This window comes from Bremia lactucae, assembly GCF_004359215.1.
Source record: "Bremia lactucae strain SF5 chromosome Unknown BlacSF5_NotPlaced_167_SHOA01000113.1_325088bp, whole genome shotgun sequence".
Taxonomy (NCBI): Eukaryota; Oomycota; class Peronosporomycetes; order Peronosporales; family Peronosporaceae; genus Bremia; species Bremia lactucae.
Genome location: NW_027152180.1, coordinates 248,871 through 262,808, shown reverse-complemented (window position 1 = coordinate 262,808; position 13,938 = coordinate 248,871). Strand labels below are relative to the sequence as shown.

General features: G+C 45.1%; 1 protein-coding gene across 1 annotated transcript; it reads left to right on the top strand.

The window, feature by feature from the left end:
• Positions 1-4,278: 4,278 nt before the first annotated feature.
• CCR75_004826 (uncharacterized protein) lies at positions 4,279-7,948 on the top strand (the record flags this gene model as incomplete). Its single annotated transcript, XM_067962912.1, has 4 exons — positions 4,279-7,184; positions 7,243-7,521; positions 7,576-7,851; positions 7,922-7,948. The coding sequence occupies one exon, from the start codon at positions 4,279-4,281 to the stop codon at positions 6,385-6,387; it is 2,109 nt and encodes a 702-aa protein (XP_067817316.1). The 3' UTR covers positions 6,388-7,184; positions 7,243-7,521; positions 7,576-7,851; positions 7,922-7,948.
• Between the last annotated feature and the right edge of the window lie 5,990 nt (positions 7,949-13,938).

Below are 13,938 nucleotides of genomic sequence, written 5' to 3'. Positions count from 1 at the left end.
CGTCTTAAAGAAAGCCGAAGACGAAGTTCATAGATACGGACTACCTGCACTCTGCCGGAACAAACAGAGGTTATAACGGAGCACGGGATGAAGCACTGGGCTTACCTGTTCGCAAACATCGAAAGCACGTTCTTGCGGACTGGCGTGGCCGTTAGAAGTCGTGACTTATAGTGAAATAAGTCTTCTCATGTCCACGATGCCCACTTATTGGTGCATCGTGGCACTCATACATGATGCGTAAGCGTAATCGTTATGGGTGGGGATGACGTCACGAGTTGTGTCGCCAGCAATGACTGTGTGATAAAGTAAACTATTGCGTGTTGTGTATCGATGTGTTGAGGATCTATACAATTTTGACAATCCTTTCAAGGATTGTTAAGATGGATTAAAGGGTAATCCATCAACCTTAAAGAGCGTACTCTTCTTGATAAGCACTTCGAAGGTTGTCAAGTAATGTTGACGACGGAATACTTATTGCTGCAAAGGTGGGCTCATGCTCAATGTGATTGTTGAAACAGTGGGCTTATCCTCACTGTTGTTGTGCGCAGCCGGCTTTAAATCGTGCCGGCGCGAAAGGGCACTAGCGACGACATTAAGTCGTCATGGTTTATAACCACGGAGAAGTTGTACTCCGCGAAGAAATACATTCTTTGCGAGAGGTGTGGACTGTTTACAGCCGTGCGTAAAGGCGCATAGTCCTTTTAAAAAATGAACGGTCTATATCCCATGAGACAGACCCTAAACTCAACCAGTGCATATTCATGGCAAGGAGTTCCTTGTCATGCACTGGATAGGTGTGTTCAGCTGGTTGGATTGATAATAGACGACGCGCTCTGCGCCGTCTGTGTCATATTGCATTAACGCACAGCCGATTGCTAAATTGCTGGCGTCACAGACCACATGAAATGGTCTGTCTTATTCCACACTCGCTAGGCTTAGCAATTGCTCCAAGATCTACTTGATACTTCAAAGGAACGCTGACATTCAGTGTTCCATGACAACTTTACATTTTTCTACAACAAAGAAGAAAGATGCACTGTCACTTCGGCATAATTGCGAAAGTACTTATATAAATAGGCCGCTACGCCGAGAAACTTTCTAAGTCCCTTTACATCGACTGGCACAGGCCGATCGGTGATCGCCTTGATCTTTTCCGGATCAGGGCGTACACCGTGTTTACCTACGATGCACCTAAGATGTGGTATTTTGCTTGAGCGAAATATGCTCTTCTTGAGATTTTCATACCATTTTTGCTTACGCATAAGTGTAAGAGTCTTTCAGACGTGGGTACGACGTACTTCAACGTCCGATTTTTTGTTCATGGCTTTGCTATGAGCGAAGACGCCATCAAAGAAGCTCGGTGCAAATCCCCGTAGCGATCTCTACAGGGATATTACTCAGTCCCTGTGGCAAACCTAGCCCTCTGATAGCATTCTTCTTGAAATGCTTACTGCTGTAAACGGGATATCCTGTTCACGCATAACAATCTGATAGAATCCATCTATCAGATCGATTGAGCGAAAAGATTGTACTCTTCGACATACCATCAATGATAACGTCTATTCGTGGTATCGGCGTTTGAGCCGGTACCGTTGCAGCGTTCAATTTTTTGAGCGCATGCACAATCCGCCACCCTCCTATTGCTTTACGCACACAGAAGATTAAAGAGCTATGTTGGGAGATTGACTCCCTCACATGCCCCCTGCCAAGCGATCGGCAAAGAATTTGTCGATCGCAAAATTTCTTGTTCAAGAGGCAGTGGCCGCTGCTTCATGACACAGTATTTCGAACCTGGAATCAGATCGATTTCGTGTCGAGTGCCTTTGTCCTTAGGTAACTCGCACGGCACGTATTCATGAAATGCATCCTTGAATTCGATCAAATTCTTATAGGAAGGATTTGTCTTCAAAGACCCAGGATTGGGATGTAAAACGTTTAATCCGAGTCTTCTCATCGAGGACACTTTCGTCCATGGATGAGCTGTTGAGAACCCGTTTGCTCTCAGGAATACTATTGCCGACCGAATATCGGCCACGTACTTTTATCTGTGACAAGTACGCAGATCTGCTTGACTTTACCACTGGGTAAGTTTCTTTCTTTTTTTTAATGTACGCGAACCCGATTTATGCCATATCTATCTATATTTACGCTCTGTAAAATCCCGCATCAATACTTTGATTATTTATTGGGTTCATATAATTTAGATTATTTCAGAAATTAGCTACGCAGATCACGCAATAATCGTTTCGATTCTAGCGTTGGCAATTGAGTTATCTCCAAAGTTAACTTCGGAGGCGCTATCAGATCAAGTGTATAAGCGCCTGCACTTGATATGTTGTTTACTAAGACATTTAATGTCTTCCTTTTCTCTTTGGAACTTATGTCCAAAGGTATCTGGGACCACAGGTTTCGGGTAACTTATTCCCTCAAGTTTAATTTGGGGTATCCTTCCCAACTGCCTCTAGCTCTGGTTGCGCTGCCACAGTGAGATCCTTTATCATCGATTGTCCAGTCCATATGGGACATTTCGTTATGAAAAAGTCACGCGGTCACCTGGCGACGCCCGAATTTGCCACAAAAGCGTAAGCAAACGACGCAAGCTGATAATTTGTCAGTATAGCCTGCCGGCTCGGTCACTTTGAAAAGTTGTCGCGATTAAAAATGACGAAATAATATTATGCCCAAGTTTCTCGTGTAACGCCTAATCGTGTCTTGTACGATTGGCGGAGTTGATTTAAACTTAAATCATGCGTCAATATTACCAAATTTGGAAATATTGGAGCTATTAAGTCAAAATTGATAAAGATATTAATTTTGTATTCTTTTACTTCTCTCATAGGAACTAGTATTTATTGTTTCTACTGTAGGAAATAATACTTATGTTACGGTACACCCCGGTACACCAGATATATAATTCTAGGCATCATCAAATACTTGGTCAAGTCTTAGTAAATCTTTCCTTAAAAATACTAAACGTTAATAAAATTACTTTTTTAAATAAAGAACTTCAGTTATAAAATAATACCTGAAACTAAAAAAAAGATTAAAGCTTCGAATGGATCGAAATGAAAACTATTCAGCTAAGTGAATCGTATCGAGGCAAATGTGGAAGCTAATGTAAAAGCCTCGATTCTTAAGAAATACCGACACGTAACCTGGAAATATAACGAAAAATGTAAATCTTACATGATTCAAAATAGATGACATCTTAATCAGCTATGTTAAAAATGATAGTTACTTAATTCAGTAACTAATTTAAAACCCGCTACAATACCCTAAGGAACATTGTGTGACTGAATAAATTTATTCACAACGGAATGGATCTATTGTGTCGTGAACGCCCTTAGAAAGGCATGCGGCTCTAGTTACGTACGGACCATGTCTGCGATTATAACCAGCGCAGTTCGTAAGCAAATAATAAACGATCCCTAATTTGGCTCGTAATAAAGAAGAGAATTTTTAACATTTTCGACTTCACTGAAAGTCTGTTTTTTTGCGCCTTACTGAGTAAATTGTAGTTTTTTTTATCAAATCGCTAAAAGGCGTTCACAACGGTCCCCCACGAAGTCTTGTCAATCGTGATTGCCACCTCCCGAGGCTTTGCAATTATTTATGATGGATTTCATCATTTTAAAGAAAAGTTATATAGTTAGGCATCGAGTTTGTCGGATCTTTCGACATTTGGCCGCAGCATCCATGCTCTCAAATAAATTGGAGCTCCGTCGCTAGCTTGACTGACTTAAGTGCTAGAAGTTTACGTCTCACATTAAGGCTCTCCAAGCAGGCACCTCAAGTTTTATGCCATAAAAGTGGCAATACTCGCGTCGACGAAGCAAGAAAAAGGATGACGGCAGTCATGCACGACAATGCATTGCAATTTCTTAAGCGAGCGCATGATACAAGCTCGCCTTGTTACTTTGATTATAAAATAAAGGCAAATCCACCGCGTACGCAGCTTTAGCCAACGCATAGTTCCCACTAAACGCTTGGCTTCTACATGCGATCGGCAAATCGTGACAATTAAGGATCTGCATTTGTAATTTCCGCTCTCACGAAACCTTTCTTGCTACTGTGGCGTAACATTGTAATCTCGCTTGAGTGTGCATTGTGAGCCCATGGGGCCGTAAAAAAGTGCTTTTTTTGTCGCTACGACACGACATTTAGTTCTGAAGCAAATTCTTACGGTGGCAGTTGCTGTACTGACACAATTACAAATCTCACTTAAGTATTTGCTTCCGACTAAAACAAGCACACAATTAATAAATCCCAAAAACCTTAATGAGTAGCATTAGCACGGCCCCGAGTGGCGGTGAGACCCTGGCACTAAGCGATATCTTAGGCGACTTGGACGTCAAGATGCGTGGACTCATGCTCATGGCGATCGACCAAGCCATGAAGCAAGCCATGAAGACACAGCGCGAGCTGCTCGACACCATGAAAGCCCAAGTCGAAGTACGACATCGTGTGGCCATTAACAAACTTCGCGACGATATGACGCGAGCGCAGCCAGTGCTAGTGGAGCAAGTTGTTCGCAAAACTCTAAGTGTCGAGACGAATGCGGGGCTCGTGAATTGGATCACGGACGAGACGCTCCAGCGCCAGGCGGTCGAGCGAATCCAGCGATTGCGTCGTCATCTCGACTCGGGCCTTGGCAATGCCTTTCGTAGTGACTTTGAAAGTCTTTTAGCCGTGTACATGGAGTTTTTAAACGTCCCTACGTCGCGAGGCATGCGACTGAATCAACGCATTGAAGACTTGCACGAAGCACTGTATGAAAAAGCAGATTACCAGAACGAGCTCGTGAACCTCGTGTATCGCGTGCGTTGGGGCTGTCAAGGCGTGCGTTCGATCGGCAATGCACGGTCTCATGACGCCACGCTGCTTTCCGAGAGCGAGAGTCTCGAGCTTTGCGGCTGTATTAGTGCAATAGGGGCCGCAATGCCGACACTAGCACGACAATTTGATGTCTGTCAGCTCACCGACTCGTCATCGTCGTCGCCACTCTCCAGCGACAGCACCAGCGATAGCATTAATAATACGATTAAAGTCGATCAACCAATGCACCAGCAAGTTCCACAAGCAGTTTCTGAGGCCGATACGCAATCACCGTTTGACTTTGTGATGCAATTAATGGCCACGAATGGAATGAATTTGAATACCCCGACTTCGACGCTTTTTCAAGACGATGCCGATTTAACCCGCAGTCCTGTTCGCCAGTTACCTCCACGCGTTCAAAAGAACAGCTTTGCAAGTCTCACAAGTCAAGACTTCACAAATCTAGGCAGTTTATCCGCTCAAATTGGATCGTTATCGTCTCGATCTTCTGGCCTTAGTGGCTTGGACTTGAACAGTATGAACGGACTACATGGTAATCAAGCGCCGTCGCTCGCGCGGCTTGGTTCTATTGGCAGTACCGCAAGCACTTCAAGCCGCGAGACGCCTCCGCTTCCGTTTGGCTACAACGACACGTACAACTCGGTATGGTCGCAGCCTCCACTCCCACCAAGCTCGTTAAGTCCGCAGAAACCCGTTATGCACTTCCCGCTGGCTTCGTACAATTCCGACAGTCCTTTGCAACAACCTTCTTCTGTCTTGAGCTCCAAGAGTCCAATGAAACAGCCACCATTGCCATCAAGGGCAATTACGAATCCACACGTAATACAACCACCCACGGCGTTCCCAGTCAAGCAACCAGAGGCGGTTCCGACGCAAGCTATTTTGGCAATGGTGCCTAAATTTAGCATGTACTATAGCCGACCAACCGAGTTGCCTAAAGAGACGGATCGTGTACGCAAGGCCATGTTTGCTCGCATGCTGAATCACATGCACGAGTTGCCAAAAGCGACCATGTGTCCATTACAGCCAGGCCACGATCCAGCTTGTCCGTTGTCGCATTCGTACCTCGAAGTCATGACGTTTAATCCACTGTATAAACGCTTGATTTGTCGCCAACCGTCTCATTACTGGGGTAGTCAGCTTCAAGAAGATGATAATTGTGTGTGTCTTCATATTGATACGGGACTTTCGTGGGATTGGATGGAAGAACACAAACGGCTATACTGTGCTCGAGGATCCAAGTGTGTAAATTTCAAGTGTCTCAAGTCACATTCATTTGAAGAAATGTGCTGGTACAATCCGTCTTACAAGATTAAACGCTGCTCGGTGCGAAGTCATGATCATATTGCACGGGCTCGTGGCACTCTGGCGCCGCCTTTGGATTGCAGTTATTATCATATCGAAGAAGGCAAAAATTGTGACAAGCGCGATTTTGCAGCCGAGGACGACCACGTGGGATTGGATGTCCCCATGCTCTTTATCGAGCGCTCGCACAAGCCTCTTGCCGATCGATTAGAGGCCGTGCGCTATGCCCGGACAACTAATCTCTAAAAAGTCGCGAGGAATCTTAATTACTTAGACACATGTGTTGTTGATTCTGTGTCGTTGATTCTCGTCTCATAAAAGGATAGAAGTAGGCACAATTTTGTTCTCGAGAAAACTTTATTTAGAAATTGTGGTACATTGTTTCAAGGTCCGACTGGATTCTACAAAGTGTGACATCGATTGACTGCCTTAACGGTTCGTTTATTGACTTGAAACATCCTTTCTCATGTCTCGAGCCCAACTGTCGGGTCTGAAGTCCTTTTACTCTGCTCACAATTGCATTTCGTGAAAAGCTGACACCATGGCGACTCAACTTTTGCTCGTGCGTTTCATCTACCGAGTGCATGTCGTTGACGAGCCGATACTCATGTTGTTGTCTTGTAGAGAGGACGACCGAAACTTGCTTCGTTACGCAAGCTCAACGTGACTGGCCATCCATTGATCCAATCGAAGTTGACTTCTTGCCACAAAGTAGGTGCTACTGCAAGTGATTGATTCGATTTGTACTGATCAGCAAGCTATGAATTGGAGTATAGCGATACTCGGCGTCGTGGACAACCGAACTAGTCGACAAGTCGAAAAAGTCGATGCGAGAGTCGCCCTTAGCGTGGTGGCTCTTTGGAACTGCAGGATTGGTGGCTTGTACCCTTTCAGTCGGGGCTGCGGCACGACTTACGCGAGCGGGAGCCTCTACGCTGTATTGGAAGCCACGATTCATGTATTCTCCCAAGACTTCAAGCGAGTGGCACGAGGAGTTTGAAGTCTATCGTGACTTTTGCGCTCGTTATCAGCGTACCCCCATGGTACGATTAGTATTTAGTATGAATTTGTAGAATGATACTAATGATTCATATTCGATAGACGTTAGAAAACTTTAAGGAGAATTATCGATGGGAATCGGCGCATCGCAAGCTCGGGCAGTTGACGGCTCTTACGTTTGTAGGACCATTGACGTACTTTGCCACGAAGCGAATGATTCCAATTCCTGCGCAAGCCCCGTTAGCCCTCGTGGCGGGGTTGGGAGCAACTCAATTGTATATTGGTCGAGAATTGGTGCAGAGGAATGTGTATGGATCGAAAAGGGGCAAGACCGAGCAAGAGGAGGAATTTGAAGGAGCTAGTTTTTTCCTTCCATTTCATGTATGTATGCCGTAAGGTAGCGCGGTTGTGTATTGCTAACTAATTGTGGCGTAGTCAGCGTTTTCGCTCGCAAATTTTTGTCTTTTAGTCTGGACTGGGCTCGGGATTGTTTCGCCCATGTCTCGAGCGATTTCTGTGCGGGGCCTCATGACGCCGGGCTTGCTTAAAGAAATGGGTGAAGTTCGAAAACATTTTGTAGGTTTGACCGGATTGGTGGCGGGAACTATTTTTGCAGGTTCACTATTGGCCGAAATTGACGGGGGTCAAAAGTTTCCTACTTTTCCTACAATGAACGGCCGTTGGATCCCGCACGGTTTATTTGAACTGAAGGTTTGTAAAATGCAAGTGTTTTTTATCTTTTTTTATAATTGCTGATGTGGTTTGTAAAAAATATTGATAGCCCTTTTGGCGTAACTTTTACGATAATGAAGTGCTCGTGCACTTTGATCACCGCGTATTGGCTTTGACTACGCTTGCTGCCTACACGGCGGTGCTGATGAAGGCACGCAAGCCCGCTGTCTGGTCGAACCTGACGGAAGACGCCAAGCGCGCCATGATGCTGGCTTTTGCAGCGATTAGTGGCCAGGTACTGCCGCAACAAAGAACTAAGAACTTTATTTGCATGTGCTAAACTTGGATGATTGTAGTTTGTATTGGGAGCAACGATGGTCGTGAACGAGGTGCCAACACCTCTGGCAATGATACACCAAGGAGGAGCAGCTCTGGTGCTCGGATCGTCTTTGTGGACTGTGCATTCGCTGCGCTTTGCTCGTCCCGGGGGCCTTATGGGAGCTGCCGTGGCGGCCGCGGCTTCCAAGATGGCGTAAGTGAATGAAGTCGTTGGTCTCAAAGGGATGTCGGACATGGTCGGGCAGGTATCGCGTCTGTTGCGTACAGTTATTCAGATTGGTGCCATATACTTTTCAAAAGGAGTTATCTATTCTTTAATATTCTTAAGTACACGTGCATGTAAACATTTTGTTTACTAATGACTTTTGGTATGATCTGAATACACGTGTCATTAAACTTCTTGGCTGTCAGTTGAGGCGTGCTAGCAATTCCTGTCTATTTTTTTTATCGAGAAGACTGCAGGAATTGCTAGCACGCCTCAACTGACAGCCTGCGGGACATTCATCGCAAGCAGATCACATAGATAAATAAATGACAGAGCAATTCGGTGTTTTGCCCTGTCAAATCGAGCTAGGTTTAAATTTCCGACAAGACAATTAAGTGCTTTGAGGCTCGCAATTGCTGGAAAGGCAGCTTGGAATACAAACGGTTTTTGGCTTCTAAAAAAATAGTTTTTATACACACAATTTATTAATTAACAATAATAAAAAAGTGAACCGGTACCCCTTTTGGTATAGCCACACACCAACGTTGTAATGGGGCGGTTGGAGAACCGTTATTGTGGTACATTGACTTTTTTATGGGTAGAATACCCTATTATCTAATTTCTAAATAGTTAGTTACTTAAATCCCATTTATTGTGGGTAACAGGTCGCCGCCAGATATAAATATGGCGGCCAAAATCTATTTTAAATTGGCTAGGGTAAGATTTTTAGATTTAAATAACTAAAATAAAGTTCAGTTCCCCTTTTGATCTTAAAGCGTTAAGTGCCTTCCTAAAGCGTGCGCATTGATCTGTAAGAGATAGAAGCCTTTCTGAGCTATATCCTCTTGGGCACTAGTTGCCACTTGGTTCTACGAACCCTGAATCCCTTGAACTAGGATTCTTTAGCTTTGATAGCTTGTACGACTCCCTAAGTTGTTTAATTCATTAGTTTTATAGAACTAAGTGACTCTCTGAGTCTGAAAGTCTTCATCTGACTTTAAGAGCGAGGTAGCTCCGCTACATCTGGTAGCACTCGTAGTCAATCTACGCCTGAGTCTTTACAAGACTAATTTCTCACGAAAATGGAAGGGTTCCAAATTGTCAGAAGCGCAACGCGCCGCTTATGACAAGCTCAAAACCTTATTCGGGCTTAAACACGTGGAATTTATTATTTCCCAATGACCAGAGGTCCTGCATGCAAGGCTTGAAGGCTTCATGCGGTACGAAGCCTCCCTGGTCGGTCAGGTACAGGACCATTTAGCGGCATCTATGCCAACCCGGTACATCTCTGTACCTGGCTCAGAGCCGAGGGCTCGCCCTCAAACTGTAAATGTGAAGACATTTGAGGGAAAAGAGTGAGAAAATCTCCCTTTTAGATTAAGCAGATGGAAATGTCCATTGATTCCGCCTTGTTCTTAACAGAACGGCAAAAGGTGGCTATGGCCATTTCCAAACTTGGAGGTAGAGCCATGGAATGGGCACTATCGTACAGCACGTCCCATAAACGACGCTTTTCCCTCATTAGAATCGCTGAAACAGCAAATGACGAGCATGTTTGCGCCTGATCAGGCTTTTCGCCTGCGAGCACGGCTCCTAGCGACTCGACAGGGTAAAAGAACCCTAGGGGACTTTGTCCACGAGTTGAGAACTCTCATTACATCTATGCATCAAGACCTGGAGCAAGAAGCAATTGTAGTGACCATCTTTATGGGAGGTCTCAATGAGGGCGTTGCCCGGACGGAATTGTTCCGTTTCATCCGGCTACGTTCGAAGAGGCAGTTGCCACAGCGCTACGCGCCGAGTTTGACTTGAAGTCTGCTCGCGTTAGCACGCCTGTTTACCGAACAAGCTCTTCGAGCACATGACTTTCGTCTAATAGAGCGGGATCCATGGATCTAAGGCTTGTTGAGGAAGGAGAAGTGGCTCTTCAAGCTGTGGAAGAACATAAGACCATCCGTAGATGCTATATGTGCGGAAGCTTGAAACATTTACGCCCTGCCTGCCCTCTTCGAAATTCGCGTAAAGCTCGAAAGAGCTCCAATTCCGACCTATACCAGAGATCTGGTACGGTGCGGGAAAACGCCGATACCCAGGAGGTGTGCTACTGGGAAAGACCTAGGCTCTGTTGAACCTCAAGGAGGTGAGAATAAACAGAACCTAGCCCCAATTCGCTTGGTGCTTAATGGTACGGGGCGAGAGTACAAGCCTGGCTTGCTAGTCGCTTAAGCGACTGTAAAGGGCTTTGATAAGCCGTGGTCAATTTTAATTGACTCAGGAGCGTCTTGTAATTATACTCGACGCCTTTCCCTTGTAAGAAGTCAACAATACGTTGAGGCGCTTAGAGCGCATTAAGGTGATACAATCACTGCTCGCTTAGCGACTGGGACTCGTGTCACTGTTCCCAAAGTTCCATTGAACTTAGGTATAAAGTTTCTGAACTTTGACAGTATGGAACGCTGTCTCGTCCTTGATTTGGATTCGAGATATGATCTCATCCTTGGTATGGCCAAGTTAGAACACCATGAGCCATGGATCGATTGTAGCTCTAAGACCTTAGGCGCCACGAGCAATGTTCATAGCAAAGTTTTGGAGAGTCATGAACCCACCTTCGCTAGGCAACAAACGCGCTATTGGCGCGGATCATTGACTGAGTCTGTCAGTGTTTTAGACATTGGCATGTCTGAGTTAATAAACTCTAATGTTAAAAACATTAATTCTGAGCCCGACTCAGCAGAAATAAGTGGAACGGCACGTACTCCGCGAGTGACACTCGTTATAATAACGATTCGCTTAATGCTGAAAGCATTGTTGGCCTAAGGTCGAATCATCAAGGGTTCAATATCCCTGAGATACGTGGAGTGGCACGTCTAAGTCCACCGAGTATGATCGGCCGAGGTGGCATCATACTGAGTGTCAGTAGTGACACTGTTGGCAGTTCGCCAGGGCATTTTGGGTCAAACCCTCCTAATGCACGTGAAGCGACACGTAACGTTTGCTGAATAAAGAAGTTGAGTTACCTAACTCCTTGTCGGATGACAAATTAGACACCATGTCTTGGATAGAACCAATACAGGCTGGAAAACCCTGGGACGTGAATGTCCCGGTCTCCAAAGGCTTATTGTTTCCACTCGAAGACAGGGTGGACACGAAGCGTGTATACCCTCACGAAGTGATACGAGTGAGCAAGTACATACGCTTGTAAATGGCGTAACCGGTAACATTGAGGGGGAAGTTAGCCTTGCGGCAATCCCCTCGTTACATGCTCTTTTAAAACTAGACGAAATGTCTATTGATGAGTGCTGTCGAGCCTTAAAAACTGGTGACTTATCTGAAATGGTGGTCATTCGACCTATGGTTGAGTTAAACTCATCGTTACTTCTCGACGAAGCTGTCCTGGACGACACAAAAGCTGCACTTAGTGCGCGAAGTGGGTCATCGATCCTTAAAGGTCCTACAGATCCCTTTTATTTCTTGATTAAGAAATTCCAAGATGCTGTATGTTATAATTCACCATATGTTTTACCTCCGGATAGAGGTGCTCGTCATGAAGTTGACTTAATTCCGGGAACCAAATATTGTGTCACAAGACAATGGCCTTTACCAAGGGAGCAGTGTGACGTCATTGACGATTTCTTCCGTGCTAAGCACGAGGCTGGAATGGTACGAGAGAGAAAATCTTCTCATTCGACACCGACATTTTGTGTCAAAAGCCAAATGGTAAATGGCACACTGTACATATATATATAATGCGTCATTTACCATTTGGCTTTTTGACACAAAACGTCGGTGTCGAATGAGGAGATTTGCTGGTATAGTGGCAGCATTAAGCTTATGATTCTTATAATTAGCTTAATGCTGCCACTGTACCAGCAAAAAACCATTCCTAGAAAGAATGTTCTTCAGAACAATATGGTGGGATGTACAATGTACAGTGCATTGGACTTAGTCGATGATAAGTACCAATTGCTCATGCGAGCTAGTGATATCCCGCTTACAGCGGTTAGCACCCCAAGCGGCATGTTATGGGAGTTTCTGGTTATGCCACAAGGGCTTTCCAAATGCCCCGGTAACATTTAATCGTCTAGTGACGCAACTTTTTCGCTCTCATCGAGGTTATGCACGGACTTATTTTGATGACATTTTTGTCCATAGTCGTGCGGAGCAGGATCGGTCGGATATGGAAAACCATTTAGACCATTTGCGAGCAGTGCTCGAGTGCATGCACACAAACAAATTGTATGCCAATGCATCTAAATGCATTTTTGGCGCACACGAAATTCCTTTTTTAGGATGCTCATTGGAAAGCGAGGCTTCAGAGCGGATCCCGCTACGGTAAAAGCCATAGTAGATTGGCCGGTTCCTAAAAACCAAAAGGATATGCGTAAGTGGTTAAGTCTCGCCAATTATTTACACAAATATAGCGAAAATACGCTGATATGGCTAGGTCATAATCCAATCTTCGTAAAAAGGATATTGGTGCTGGACTAGCACCGAAATAATGCTTTTCGAGCTGTTAAGGATAGTATTATCCATGCCCCGACCCTGGCACTGCTTAACCCAAATTGGCCTTTCAGTGTCGTCTGTGACGCATCAGATTTTGCCATTCGCAGTGCTCTGTTACAAACAGATGTTGATGGGCATGAACGTGTTATTGCGTTCGAGTCTAGACAGCTTAAAGCTGCGGAAAAGAACTTCCTAGTTCATGACAAAGAGTTACTTGCGATGAAGTATGCTCTTGTCCAATTCAGAGTTCTTCTGCTCGGCTCTAAGCCGTTTGTGATATATACAGATCACGCGTCATTACGCACGGCGACTAAGTCGCCCTATCTCTTACAGAGAATGGCCCGATGGCTATCCTTTTTCGCAGAATACATTTTCGAGGTGAACAATAAGCCAGACAAGTAGAACCTTTTGGCCGATGAGTTATCACGCAGGCCGGATTATTAGCTTTCTCATTTAACGACTATCTTGTCGCCTATTCCTGAATTAATCCGTTCGGCTAACGCCAAGAACGAACAGTGTGTAGCTCTGCTACGAGCTTTTAAGAACTTTAGTTCAGGTATAATTTTGTCAGCACGTTGCGTGCAAGGTTACATCGATTTTATATCGATAACGACCTGTTGCTTTATTGCACAGACACCGCGGACCCTCTGCGGGTCGTTGTTCCTCATGATGAGGATTTGAAGTACCGAATCCTCTATGAGGCACACTGTACTGTCCTTGATGGTCATCTCGGTAGAGAAAAGACCTACGGCTCTGTAAGCCAGAATTATTGGTGACCCAAACTTTATAAAAGGTCAGCACTTATGTTAGCACATGCGAAACTTGCCAACGAGTTAAACCCTCGGCACATGCTGCTGCGGTACTGGCGAGCCTCCCCGTCCCCAGAGGTTGCTGGGAGTCCATTAGTATGGATTTGTTTTCGGTCTACCGAAAGATTCAGCCGGTAACTCCGGCATAGTGGTCTTTGTTGACCGATTGAACAAAATGGCTCACTTACCGGTCGTGCCAGATTCCATTGATGGTGCAGGTACAGCTAAGCTGTTTATCGTTCGCGTATTTCGACAGCACGGTTTGCCAGT